Here is a 14,698-nt window from a genome sequence, read left to right as displayed (position 1 = left end):
CAAAACAAAACAAAAACAGATAATAAAGTAATAGACTTGGAGTCTAAGCGATGAGAAATGAGGTCAAAGAGACATACAAGAATCAGATGGAATGTTCTTGAATGCCATGCAAAGAAGTGTGGTCATCCTGGATGGAATTTTTTAAGCAGTGGAGCAAAATCAGATCAGATTTGCTCTTTCTTTAAAATGGTCACTCTAGAGACTGTATGGAGGATAGACTGAGTACGAGGTAGGGGGAATCAGGGGCAGGGAGAGGAGACATTAAGCAAAGTAGTCCTGGTAATAGAGGCTGAGAGACCGCACTAGGACAGGGGTATTGAGGATGGGGAGGAAGTGCCAAATTTGCAAATAATTTTGAGAATGTGAACTGTCAGAACTTCTGAACTGATGTGTATGTGGGATGATGCAGAGGAAGGGATCCAGAACGCTGCCTACGTTTTGTTGCTTTGACAGTGGATGGAGAGTAGAGCCACTAACCAAGACAGGAAACAGAGGAGGAAGACAAGCAGGTTGAGAGAAGGGGTACAGAAGTGAGGAGTCTGATTGTTATTTTTGAAGTACCTGTGCTACTTCTCGAGCCTGTGTTAGCTCTACTGATGGAGAACACCAGGATCTGTGGGGCAGACAGAGCAAAATGGCCCAAGGAGAAAGAACCTGAGAAGTAGGAGAACCCAGGAGAAAGAGATGGTATCCTGGAGCTCAGAGGAGAAACAGGTGTCTCACAGGAGGGAGTACCAGAAATATTAAATCCACAACAAGCATGCTCTCAGTTCATGCAAGGTTCCGTGGCTTTAGAACACAGCAAAGCACAATCCTGACCTCTAGAGCCCACAGTCTAGCTGGAAGAAAGATGTACAATTAACAACAGGCAGAACAGTGCTTAATTAATAATACAAACACAATACATAGTATTTTCTATGTGCCAGGCATTGTTCTGTATACTTTTCATATATCAGCTCAGTAAATCCTGATAACACCCTATGAGGTAGGTACTATTACTACCCTCATTTTGCAAGTGAGAAAACAGACACAGAGAGGTCAAGGTTCTCCCCCAAATGCCAGAACTAACTAGCAAGTGGCAGAACTAGGATTTGTACCTATGGTCTATCTGAATCCAGCGACTCCATGGACAGGCAGCATAGAGGCATCTCTACCTATCTGGTTTCAAATACTGGATTAAACTCTAATGCAGGCTGGGCACAGTGGTTTATACCTGTAATCCCAGCACTTTGGGAGGCAGAGAGGCAGGCAGGTCACTTGAGGCCAGGAATTCCAGACCACCCTGGCCAACATGATGAAACTCCATCTCTACTAAAAATGCAAAAATTAGCCAGGTGTGGTGGCACATGCCTGTAATTCTAGCTCCTCTGGAGGCTGAGGTGCGAGAATTGATTGACTCTGAGAGGTGGAGGTTGCAGTGAGCCAAGATCACGTCAGTGCACTGCAGCCCCGGCAACAAGGCGAGACTCTTGTCTCAAAATAATAAAAATAAAATAAAATAAACTCTAGTAAAGGGACTCGTCACCTTGGTGGTACTATGTACTCCTTGGGCAGTTTGAGGAAGTGTAATGGCTCCCTTTCAGAATAAACTATTTATGTGTATGAGATAGAATATATAGGATTACAAAAGAAAATAATCATGTTGAAATACAGTTATCAAAATGCTTTTAGAAGGCACAGCTGTTTTTTAAATTTTGAGGTAATGACGAATGCAAATGATTTTCTGAGATATCTGCAATAACTGTAACATAAGAGGAAAATATGTGTAATTTACATTAAGATAGCATGCCAACTGCTGCTAATGTAACTGTGGTTTGTTATCTACATTCCTTACTAAAGGAAATACCACACAGTCGGCCCTCCATATCTGCAAGTTCTGCATCTGTGGATCTGACCAACAACAGATCAAAAATATTTTTTAGAAATAAAAATAACAATAGTAAAAAAATATGAATAAAATAACAGTACAACTATTTATATAGTATTTACATTGTATTAGGTATTATGAGTAATCTAGAGATGATTTAAAGCAGGGTGTCCAATTTTTTGGCTTTCCTGGGCCACATGGTAAGGAGAATTGTCCTGAGCCACACATAAAATACGCTCATGATAGCTGATGAGCTAAAAAGAATTTTTTAAAAACTCATAATGTTTTAAGAAACTTTACAAATTTTTGTTGGGCCACATTCAAATCCATCCTAGGCTGTAAGTTAGACAAGCTTCATTTAAAGTGTACAGGAGGATATGTGTAGGTTAGATGCAAAAACTATGTCATTTACATTAGGGACTTGAGCATCCATGGTTTTTGGCATTTGTGGTGGCAGGAGTCCTAGAAGCAATTCCCCATGGATACCGAGAGATGAGTGTATTTCAGTTGGAGTTAATGGACATGAAGATGTAATTATTTTTCTCATTCAAGGTCATGCGCCCCATGTGATGTACTCCCATAAGTCTAGTGGATACTGTGGGGATTAAATGAAATCAAGATCATACAAGTAACAAACCCAGTGCCTAGTAAACATTAGCTTGTAAGACGTATAAGTTATGTGCATTATGCAGTACATGAATATGTCCCTCAGTAGAAGGACATTCATTCATTCATTCATCCCCTACATACCAAGAAAAAATGAAAAATTAACTGTCCTCAGGGAGACCAGCATGTAAAGTCTATAATGTGAGGAGGACACCAATGGGAGGAACAGAGGCAGCCGGCAGGAGCTGGGGTAGAATAGTTACAGAGGGCTTCCTGGAGAAAGTAACTACTGAGGTGAGTTTTGAGAAATGAATGTTTTCCAGTCCCACAGCTGGAGAAGAGCATTCCTGGCAGAAGTCACAGCATTTTCAAAGACACAGAGGCATGAAAATTGGATAAAATACTCAGGGAACCATAAGGATTTTGGTATCACCAAAGTGTACAGTACAAAAATGGGAGTGTAAAGAGACGAGGTTGAAGGGGCTGGATACTAGGTCATATGGTCTTGTGCACTGGGGACAACAGGGAGCCACCAAAACCTTCCAAATGACAAAATGCTATGATCCTATTTGAGCTATAGAAATAGCTTTGGAAGCTTCAGGAATGGGCTTAGGGGGAGCAAAGGAGACTAGCTGGAGAGACATCACACAGAACCAATTACTACCATTGAGGGAAGAGATGCGCAAGGCTTGGCCCAAGGTAGGGCTCCTAGAAGGGATGAGTTTGAGAGATATTTAGGAGGTAAAAGCAGGAAGACTCAGTGATTTCCCCACACAGCAGCCAGTATGATCTTTCCAAAACATAAAGCATGCCATGTAGACTTCTCTAATTAGAGTCTTCTAATAGCTTCACATCGTACCAAGAATAAAACCAAAAATTGTTACACTGGCCTNGAGACTATTTGATAAACAGTATGGGGACAAAAGGAAAGTCAGCTGGAAACAAAGTTGGATCTTTATCTTACACTGTATATCAGGATATATTCTAAGTGAATAACAGATTTAAATTTTAAAAAATAATATTAAAAGGAATTATAAACATACCATAAGAAAACATGGGATATATATATTTTTATAACCTTGGAGTAGGAAAGGGCTTTCTAACCATGACTCTAAACTCAGATGCCATAAAATAAAAAATAAATTACATAGAAGTGTAAAAATCTGGCTGGGTGCTGTGGCTGACGCATGTAATCTCAGCACTTTGTGAGGCTGAGGAGGGTGAATCATGAGGTCAAGAGATCAAGACCATTCTGGCCAACATGGTGAAACCCCATCTCTACTAAAAATACAACAATTAGCTGGGTGTGGTGGCGTGCACCTGTAGTCCCAGCTACTCAGGAGGCTGAGGCAGGAAAATCACTTGAACCTGGGAGGCGGTGGGTGCAGTGAGCCGAGATCGCACCACTGCACTACACCCTGGGCAAAAGAGTGAGACTCTGTACCCCCCAACCCCCAAAAAAAGAAATGTAAAAATCCTGCATGGCAAGAATAAAACATTGGCAAAGTTAAAGACATACAACTGAGGACAAAATTTGTAGCTCATATCATAAAGGGTAAACGAATAATATTTACACATAACGAGCTCTTAGGATTCAAATTTTGTAAAAAGGTCCACACAACTGAACAATGAGCATATAATAGCTGCATGTAGTTCAAGGAAGGGGAAATCAAATGCCAGTTTTATTTTATTTTATTTTTTTTGAGACTGAGTCTCACTCTGTCGCCCAGGCTGGAGTACAGTGGCATGATCTCAGCTAACTGCAACCTCCACCTCCTGGGTTCAAGTGATTCTCATGCCTCAGCCTCCCGAGTACCTGGGACTACAGGGGTGCACCACCACACCTGGTTAATTTTTGTGTTTTTAGTAGGGACGGGGTTTAACCATGTTGCCCAGGCTGGTCTCAAACTCACGACCTCAGGTGAACCACTCGCCTTGGTCTCCCAAAATGCTGGAATTACAGGCTTGCGCCACCACGCCCAGACAAATGCCAATTTTAAATATGTAAAAAAACCCACTTGGCTTCACTCAAAGTGAAATTCACATTAAAATTGAACTGATATACCTTTTTTTTTTAAACCCATCAGATGGGCAAAAATCCAATTTGGTGAGGCCGTGTAGAAACAGACACTCTCATACATTGCCAGTAAACATTTAAACTGGTACAACTTTTATGGATCTGGAAATATCCAACAAAATTACAAATGCATATACTCTGTTTCAGCATTACCACTTATGGAAGTATATCCTATAGATATTCTTGCAGACTTGCAAAATGGCAAAGGTACCAGGTCATTCAGTGCAGTGTTATTTATATTATTAAAATATTTGAAACAACCTAAATGGCCATGAATAGCAGACTGAAAAATTACATTTATGGTATAGTGTTATAACCTTGTGTTACGATTAAAAGCAAGAACCATAGAACCATACTACTGGGTTCAAATCCTGGGATTGTCACTTGCTATCTGAGTACGAGTTTCCTCTTCTATAAAGGGAGGTAACAATAACACCTGCTTAAAAGAGTTATTATAGGAATTAAATGAGTTAATGCACAGGGAAAGTGTGAGACAATATCTGGCATATAGTTGTCTTATATCAAAGCTTTGTCATTTTTACTGTATTCCATCATCCACACAATGTAATACTATGCCATGATAGAAAAAGGAAGAAAGAAAGAGGAAGCTTCCTGTGGGCTCACGTGGAAAGCTCTCTAAGAAATATTGCTAAGCAAAACAATAACAACAGGATGGTTGTATATATGTTATTTTAGGATGAATGTCTGAAGAAGGGGGAAAATATTTTTTAAAAATTGACTTGTATATGCAAAAAAAAAAAAAAAAACCCTCTGGTAGGATATGCAAGAAACAAAAATGGTAGTCACTTTTAGAGTTGTAGCAGGGAACTATATGGATGGAGGGAAGGGAGGGGAAAGACATTTTTCACAATATGGCTTTTTATGTTTTAGATTTTTGGAATTAAAATGTATAAAATACATAAATAAGTTAAATCAGAGAAGAATCAATTGGTGAAGCAAGCTGATGTTATATCCCTTCTTCAAATGTTCAAAGACTTCCCATGGCTTTGGCAATCAAGGCCAAACCCCTGACCACAGCTGACAAAGGCTTCATATCTACCCCTAGCCTGCCCTTCTGGGCCAGTGTCATCCACCCTGTTTGTGCTCCCACTGCCACAGTGCGGTTGTACAAGGAGTCACCTCCCCTAATTTTGTACTTGCCTAGTAAACTCCAATTCAGACTTTGGATTCCTCTTTAAATGTCATTTCCTCAGGCAACTCTCCTCTAAAGCCCCAAGCTCAATCAGCTTGTTTTGGTCTAAGTTCTCATAAAAGCATGTTCCTTTCCTTCAGAGTACTTGTCTCAGTCATAACTATACATTCATGTGATATTTGACTCATATCCATCTCCCCGCCCCACCCCCACTAGCTTTTGAATGTTATGAGGGATGGGGTGGTGTCTGATTTTGGCTTATCAGAGCACCCCAGTGGCCAGTTTGGATCCTGGCAGGAAGAAGGCATATGTTAATATATGTGAGATGAATGGATGAATTACATGCAGGAGGCAGGAATGATTTCCAGATTTTAGCTGGGGTGATTGGATGGTGCTACTTGGCACGAACCACATGAAGAGCAGGAGGGCTGACAGGGAAGATAATGAGTTTAACATAGACAGGTTGGGTTTGACATATGCTTAAGACATTCAGGTAGAGATGTTCAGTAAACTATATGAATGTGAATCTCCTAAGCCTGAGCTGTAGACAGTGATGGAAGGAACATAACTAGACAGACTAGTAGTTAAACCGTGAAAGCAGGCAAAACCATACCAGAGAATTACAATGAGATGGAAACCTAGAACAGAGCTCTGAGGAAATTAACATCTCAGAGGAGTCAGAAAAACGAACCTGTGAAGGAGACTTGAGAAGATATGATCAGTGAAGTAGAAAAGCCAGGAAAGAGAAGAACTTTGGAAGCCCAGAAGCAGAGCATTCCAAACTGGAGTGATCAATACCACCCAATGCAGCAGCATTCGGTAGGATAAAGATTGAGAGATGGTCATCAGATTTGGTCAGATAGATACTGCTGGCGATCTTTAGAAATACCATTTCTGTGAAAAGCTTGGTAGAGGATTAGATAGCAGAGTGAAGTGTTATGAAGAATAAAGGTCTTTGATAAGAAAACTCAAGGGCAGATCCAAGTGTCTCCCAAAATTATGCACCGTTTATGAGGTGATTTCAGGTGACAGACAGATAAATATTTCATTTTTAATAGTTTTGTATTTAAACTGTGTTAAAATAGACAACCAATAAATCAAAGCTACAATCTCATGGATATTATTATGAGGCTTCTCGTAAAAGACTGTAAGTTTTAGTTAAAAAAAAAAAACCTCCATAGATTTAAGGACATGTATTACAATAACACAGATGGTTTACATGGATAAGACAAAAATTGTCTTGCCCAAAGAACTAAATTTTTAAAAATATTGTTTAGACTATTCTTTTAGGATACTTAGCTGTGAAGGGAAGAGGGAAGACAGTTGCATGGGATTGCGAAAAAGTTTTTCTTAGAATGGGAAAAATTTGAGCATCTGTATTGGCTGAAGAGCCAGCAGTGAAGAAAGGGTGGAAAATTCAGGTAATGCCCAGGTGCAGTGGCTCATGCCTGTAAATCCCAACACTTTGGGAGGCTGAGGTAGGAGGATCACTTGAGCCCAAGAGTTCAAAACCAGCCTGAGCAACATGGCAAAACCCTGTCTCTACAAAATACAAAAAAATGAGCCAGATATGGTAGTATGTGACTATAGTCCCAGCTACTTAGGAGGCTGAGGTGGGAGGACCACGTGAGCCCAGGAGGTTGAGGCTGCAATGAGTTGTGATTGTACCACTGCACTCCAGCCTGGGTGACAGAGTGAGACCCTGTCTAAAAAAAGAAAATAATATATCCAGGCACATAAGTGATTAATTGATAGAATGAGGCTCCAGAGAAGGTAGGAGGGGTGGGAGCTAATCACACAGGGGTGTTATTGGCCAGAACAGAATGAATACCACTTCTTCTAGAATGAGAAGGAGGAACATAGGAATGGATGTCGGTAAAGAAGCTTGCAGAGGTAGAGTGAAGTGTTAAGAAAATTCTCATCCCCAAAACCTCAATTTTCTCAGTTGTTTGTGGGGAGATGAGGGATCTATTGAGGGTGAAGTGGACAGAAGGTTTGAATAGAAAGGACAGGAAGTTTGAGGAGGGTGGTAAAGATTTAGCATAGGACTTTTGAGGTCAATGTGTGGAGAAGCTGACCATAGACAGAAAATAAATTAAGCAATGGTGTTGAGAGCACAATTATAATAGGTATCATGAAATTTTCATGACCCTAATCAGAATGGCTTGAAAGACTTCCTCCAGTAGGCCAAGATTGGGAACACTGAAAAGGGATGGGAAACTTATCCCAGTTGGAAGGGACAAGGAATGTGAGACAGGAGCTAGTGAAAGGTTCAATGACAGATCATGGAGATAGAAACTGAATGGGAAGAAAAGAAGAGGAAAGGAGTGGAGATTTGGGTCAAAGAAAGAACATAACAGCAGTTATGTTCTCACATAGAGGAGCTTTAGGGGAAAACAAGGTCCTGGTGGCTGAAAAGAAGAGAATGCTGCGGTCACTGCAATTAAGAAGTCCAGACCTTGAGAAGGAATGGATGTGTGATCCTTACAAGAAGTTTCTCAAGATGTGGGCTCAAATTGTAATGGAAATATTGAGAGCTACAGGCCAGCGACTTCCAGGAATGTGAGGGAACTGACCAAGAGGTCAAGTGATGGTGGTGATGAAAAAAAGAGAATGGTAAAAGAAAAAGCCATTTCCCCTAACGTAGAGATGAGTCTAGAAGAGACAGAGGGGGCTCTGGAGCATATGGGGCAGAGCAGAAAGAACAGTCTCCATTAGAGGAAGCCACAGGCAAGAGACAGGAAGGGCTCTGTGCTCCATGAAGAGCTGTCAGTGTGGTTGGGGGTGGTTTGTAAGAAATATAGTTTGTTAATTAGCTTGATTCAATCATTCTGCATTGTATACATATAGCATAGCATCATCTTATATATATACATGTATAATTTGTCAGTGTCTAATAAAAATTAAATTTAAAAATACTGTAACACAAAAAAGAAAAAAGGAAATACAGCTCCAGGGGGTCACGGGTAAAAGTTGGAAGGAAAGGAAACAGGGAAATGAAGGAACGGGCCAAAGGAAGAAAAGAGTGGTACGGGTGAGACAGGTCCATGTGCTGTGACAGTGTATAGGTCTGCAAGAATAAGGGAGAAGTGAGGTTACCATAAGGCGCCACCTACCCACCCACCCAAAACCACAGGAAGACGCACTGTATGCTCAAGCAGGATCCTGCCTTTCAGGAAAACAGGGTTCCTGGGCATTGGAGATATCTACAGGAGAGCTGTCTTGTATTAGGTAAAAAATGGTAAGCCATTTATTTCTACAAAACTACAAGAGACTTCTATGGAACAGAATCCTCAACTCTCAGCTTTCTTGGTTTACAGTAAAGTAATCTTCCCATAGCACACTCCAGCTCCTTTCTGCCTCTGCAAGGCCTAGGTCTGATGCTTGGGACCAAAGGTGAAATCAGCCTTAGGAAGAAATCAGATGTTTCTCTCAATGCTCATAATTCCCTCCAAGTGAACAGCAGATGGCAGCAAAGAGCTGGAAAGGGAGATGAGCCCTCAAAATATCTCAAAGTTGGCCAGATAGAAGGTACTAGGGCCCATTAACTTCTGTGGGGTGGTAGATGCTCTCATCCAGGTCCTGGAGTCAAAAGTCAGTTTGGTGAGATCACTCCACTTGTGCTGCAAGCTAAACCCTCACTGAGCCAGGATTATTATGGATTATTAGCAAGAACAGAGCATACTGTCTCTCATTACAGCCCTAACTATCTCTCACCTCGCCACTTAGGGAACTGGGCTATCGGGAAGATCTGCCCTAAGAAGATATAATTATCTTAGAGTTAGCCAAGTCTTAAGGATGTGGCTTCCTGGATTATTCTTTTGGAGGGAGGAAAGATGGCTAGTTGGTATTTTCCATGTCAGACCAGTCTAACCCAGCTACCTGACAGATTTTTATGGTGACCTTAGAGTACAAATATATTTAAATAACAGCCATGCAGATTTGGCTATGACTTCCATCACACACCCCAGAAGCCAGGAATGATGAGTAGCAGGGGTCTGAGGCCCAGGGACACCTATCTGCCTGGTTCTATTCAGAATGCACGTATCTCCAAGACTTAACATTATTAAGAGACTGTTTCTGCTGCCACAGGGGACAGACCTAACAAATGCACAAGTCTCCTGGATACTGGAACTTCAGACTTTCCTTAAAGCTTTGTCGGGAAAATAGTGCTTTTACAGCAAATTAAAAGGAAGTGTGCTTGGACATTGTGAGACCCCAAGTGGCCACACAGGGTAAACGCAGTCTCAAAGAATATTTAGGCAAGTATGGAAAACTGACAGGAGGCAAATCTCTGGACTATAAGTAGACTCCATCCTGCAATATGTTCCTGGGTTGACTAGGCCTTGGGGCTATCCCACACCAGATCTTAATATCTGATGGAATGCCTAAGTTAGAGCATCCACTCATAAGACAAGAAGCAACAGAACCCAACAGAAGTCCCAGACCATCTTCCAGTGAGCTCAAGGGCCCATGTGGCCTCATGCCACTTTTAGTATGGTAGAAATGAAACCCTTGCTGCATGTAGGAAAGTAGGAACAGAAAAGTCTCAGCAACTGAGACAGAGACACTGGTGGCTAACAATGAAAGAGGATGTCTTCCAGTCACAAGGCCTTTCAGGAAGTAAAGAACACTGAGAAGGAGGGCTCTCACAACAAGCCTATATGGACAGGCACTTCCCTTTCCATTTGTCTGTTATACAACAGAGGGATGGGATAATCTAAGGGTCACTGAGAGGTCGCACATACATCAGCTTCCTTTCCAGGCTGCCTCTACCAGGTTGGTGGTCTCACCCTCTTCACCAAATTGTGGCAATTCAGTCAGGCTGGTAGGAGAAATTTTAGTTATAGAGAATATACACAAACCCTTTTGGAAGGCCTAAGGGTTTTTACTACAGTAGTTGGCTAAAGGCAGCTTTGTCCCCTTAGTTAAATAAATTAAAGTAGAAACAAAAGAGTGTGAGGAGATTACCTAACTAATTCGTTTACTCATGTGGTCCTATAAAGTAACCCTTACTCATTCCAGATAGCTCTCTCAAGGGGAGGTTGACCAGGGATATTACCAACTAATGGTGTTTACTTTAGGCCTCAGAACCTGGCATTTAATCTTCACCCTCTAATGGTGTTGATTTAAAGCCTTTGTCATTTAATGTGTGCTGAATAAAAGCCAGAGAGGCCAGCATGTCATGGCCGGTGGCTGTTATCTCTTTATAGCAGTCTCCTCAAGTATCTGTGAGTGACCACGTACACCCCAGCCTGCTAATTCACTGTATTCTGTGTCTGAGTGAATTTATTCATCCGTCATTGAGTCAAGGTCTACAGGACAGACCCCCACAGGTAGAGACTCCAACATCAAATCAAGGTTTCCAGTGGTTTATTTTACATGGCTGACACTGATCTTTCATCTGCCTCTCCTCCAAATCCCATAATTACCCTAGTCCCTGGACTTCTTGCCCCTTACAATATCTCTTTTGTTCTTGAGTGGACCAAGTGTTTTACTCTCTCCTTCTACCCCACCACTGCACATTGAGGCAGGGAGAAGGCACAGCACAAGAGGGTGACAGAGTGTGGGGGACTCCATGCAAACCCAATGCCACCATCAAGAACCCAAAGCACAGGCCTGTGACAGGCAGTCAGCAGCACCATAGTCACCCAGTGAAGGATGGATCTAAAAAGTCCCCAGATCCCTTGCAGGCCTCATGCATTCCCATCTCCCCACTTCCTGGTGCCTGGCATAAAACATGCTGAAGAAACAGCTAAGCAGTAGCTGATGATCCCAGTAGGCATCCAAGAGGCTGTGACTCCCGAAAACAGAAGGGAGAGGCTAGGTATGGGGGTTGCATAGGAATGTGGTTTGCTGGCCTTACCTCCTTTCCAAAGCAGGTAGATGGGTACCACGTAGAGCATAACATGCTGAATGTAGTAAATCTCCAATTCAAAGGGGAGCTGTGAGGAGAGGAGGGAGAGAAGTGTTTCAGATCAGGAAGCACTCATTTCAATAGAGTCCAAAGTTGACCTCCCTTGCTGTTCAGGACCCACAATTTAGTAATCCCATGCATTTCCCCAATCACTTTTCTTTACAATTGCAGGAAAAAAAAAAAAGAACAAAATGAATATTCTTCTGATCTACTTAGGATCTTCTTAAGTGTCTTTTGTAGAGAACGTACTTATAAATGTTCCAGTAAGAAAGTTTGGTTAAAAATTTAGGAGATGTGGCATATAATATATCCCTTTGGTGGTTTCTCATGTGTATTATTGGAATATGAAGGACCTAAGTGGTCCCTACAGACAAGAAACCTACTTGCCATTGTTTATCCCCAGTATTTCCCAAACTTACTTAGCGAGTGACTCTTTTTTTTAAGTAACAGTTTGTTTTCTGAAAAATATACTTTAAGAATTACAACCTTATGTCACTTCCTGCTCCTGCAGACTAGATGGTGGACTATTTTAAGTTTATTTCTCATTTGGCATGAAGAACATATGGAGTAGAATTATCCCCATATTCCAGATGAACAAAAAAAAGATTGCTAGGTCTCATAGGCCTAGATCCAAGAATAAAGTTTCCCCATTGGATATTTGAGTATCAGCCCAGCATTAGCCGTACTTTTGAGTTTAGACCAAGCTGCTGGGCCAACTGTGGCACAGCTTACCAAAAAGAATATTCTCACTCCCCCTACATCCAACACACCCAGTCACCCACTCCTGTTTCCCAACCCTCTCAAAATGGAATCTCTGTATTATCAAAGCAGAGCATGTTTTGACTTGCCATAGGGGCCCTGCCGTAGAGTTCTGCAGCAGGCAGAGAATGGAAATGGTTCGGTGGCTAACTCAATTCTGGGGAAAAAAGAACTTTGGCAGCTGGCAAGAGGCCTCATCTCTAGGGCGTACGTAATCCCTAACACACACACACATACACATACCCTAAAGGACGCCAGGACAGACAAGGGCACCAGGGGAAAGGGTCAGCTGCCTCCCTCTTCCCCAGAGAGCAAGCACATAACGAAGACTGTGTGCTAAAGAGAGGAGGCAGCTACAGGCTCCCCACGCCCAGGAGCCCAGGTCTGCCTTGTGCCAAGGGCTGAAACCAAAAAGATGGCAGAGCTCCCAAAATGGGAGCTGGGACAACTGTGGAGCCTGGACACAGACATTGGCTCTGGGTCTTTAAAATAAAAATCCAAATGGAAAATAATTTCCCAGGAACCCACATGCTGCTCAACTATTAACTTACACTCACTGAGGGAAATGTAAAAACTGAGAAAAGGAGGTAAGATTCCAAGTATCACTATAGACTCCAGCTGGAAAGGTCATGAAATTAGACTCTGGGCATTATCAGTACAAAGTAGCTATGGAGGCCTGAAAGGTCTACACTGGACCTTCACAGTACTGTGGTCTGAGATCACTCTGCTATCTTAAATTTAGGTACTGCTTTATGCTTTTCAAATGATTTAACATCCACAGTCTACTCAATGTCTCAAAATCCCCAGGAAGCAGGCAGGTAAAATATTATACTCAATTGACAGATGAGAAAGCTGAGGTACAAAAGGGTTAATAATTTCACTGAGGTTACCCGGAAAACAGAGAAGGAAGAAAAAGTCCCAAGAAGGCACAGCTCTCTGGCTGAAATCAGCACCTTCACGTACCTAAGGGGCTTGACCTCTTCCTGAAATGGGCCTGGGAAGTCAGGTTGCTCTCCCCCAGCAAGGAGCTGGGCCAAGGGCAGGCAGTCACTAGTCCCAGGTGTGTCCTCACAGACTCCAATTGCTGGCCACCCACCTTGACTCACAGCGCTCACCTGCCTCTCCGTGCCACCCAACCTTTCTTGAAAGCAAAGTCTCCACCTGAATGTCCAGGGAGGCAGTTAAGCATTGAAGTTACAAGCTAAGACTTTGGAGTCTGTCAAAGCTGTATTCTAGATTTGACTCTGCTTCTCAATAGCCATGTGGCCTTGGCCAAGGCCCTTACCCTCTACCTCCGTGTTGGCATCAGTAAAATGAAAATATGTCTTCTGTTACAAGATTGTTGTATGATTTTTAAATTTAAAAAAATATAACAGACACTCGGAACTTCTTTTATGCCATGGACTATGAAAATCACTTTGTAAACTGTCAATTTAAACAAATCCTCATAAGAACTATATTGTTCCACTATCTGCATTTCAGAGATGGGACTTTAAGGTATGGAAAAGTTACATAACTTACTCAAGGGTATACCCTCATTCGGTGACAGAGCCAGGATTCAAATCCAAGCAGTCTGGCTCTAGAATTTATAGTCTTAGCCAGCACACTCAGCTATCCTCTGCTTGTTTGCTCCCTCCTACAAAAGTCTGACTCATAAGAGATGCTCCATGGGGAGGAGCCACCCTTATGAATGGGAGTAGTCATAGTGGTATCAGCAACAGGACCAGGGGCAGGACATGCACATGTCCTCACTTGTCCCTCCACATGGTGATTTATCCTACTCCCTTCCTGTTTAAATGATCCTTATCTTCATAGCATGTTCTGCCCACCGTCTGTCACCCTGGCCCCACATCACACAGTAGCCAAACTTGCCTACAATATAGGCCTCCCAGCTCCTGAGCCTCTTGTCACTGGCCCACTGCATCTCTGTAGCCACCGTGGCTACAGACTTGAGATGGAGTGGCCAAGATACTGTCCCCACCAGCAGTTTCCTTCCTCTGATGGCTGCCTCACCCCTACTCCAAGACTTCTCTACTTCATGGGGCCACAAAGAGTACTGACCTTGGTGCATATGCCACTGCAACCAAACCCAGGGAAGGGAAAGAGGAAATAGGGTAAGGAGGAAGTGTGGAAAAAGAAGGAGAAAAAGGGGCCAGGCACGGTGGCTCATGCCTGTAATCCCAGGACTTTGGGAGGCCGAGGCGGGTAGATCACGAGGTCAGGAATTTGAAACCAGCCTGACCAACATGGTGAAACCTTGTCTCTACTAAGAAAATACAAAAATTAGCCAGGTGGGGTGGTGCGAGCCTGTAATCCCAG

At 42.5% G+C, this 14,698-nt stretch overlaps 1 protein-coding gene across 15 annotated transcripts in view; it reads right to left on the bottom strand.

Annotated features, from left to right (window-relative positions):
• The window catches only part of TMEM164 (transmembrane protein 164), a 168,075-nt gene that overhangs the window by 18,180 nt on the left and 135,197 nt on the right, over positions 1 to 14,698 (bottom strand). For all 15 annotated transcript variants that reach the window (XR_005203102.1, XM_017546501.2, XM_037744967.1 and 12 more), the window contains one exon: positions 11,570 to 11,648. Coding sequence is in view for 14 of the 15 variants with exons in the window: in XM_017546501.2 (XP_017401990.1) it covers positions 11,570 to 11,648 (79 nt within the window). In the remaining variant the exon portion in view is untranslated. The remainder of the gene's footprint in view (positions 1 to 11,569; positions 11,649 to 14,698) is intronic.

Source organism: Cebus imitator, unplaced genomic scaffold (genome assembly GCF_001604975.1).
Source record: "Cebus imitator isolate Cc_AM_T3 unplaced genomic scaffold, Cebus_imitator-1.0 Scaffold189, whole genome shotgun sequence".
Lineage (NCBI taxonomy): Eukaryota > Metazoa > Chordata > Mammalia > Primates > Cebidae > Cebus > Cebus imitator.
This window is presented reverse-complemented; position numbering and strand designations above follow the sequence as displayed.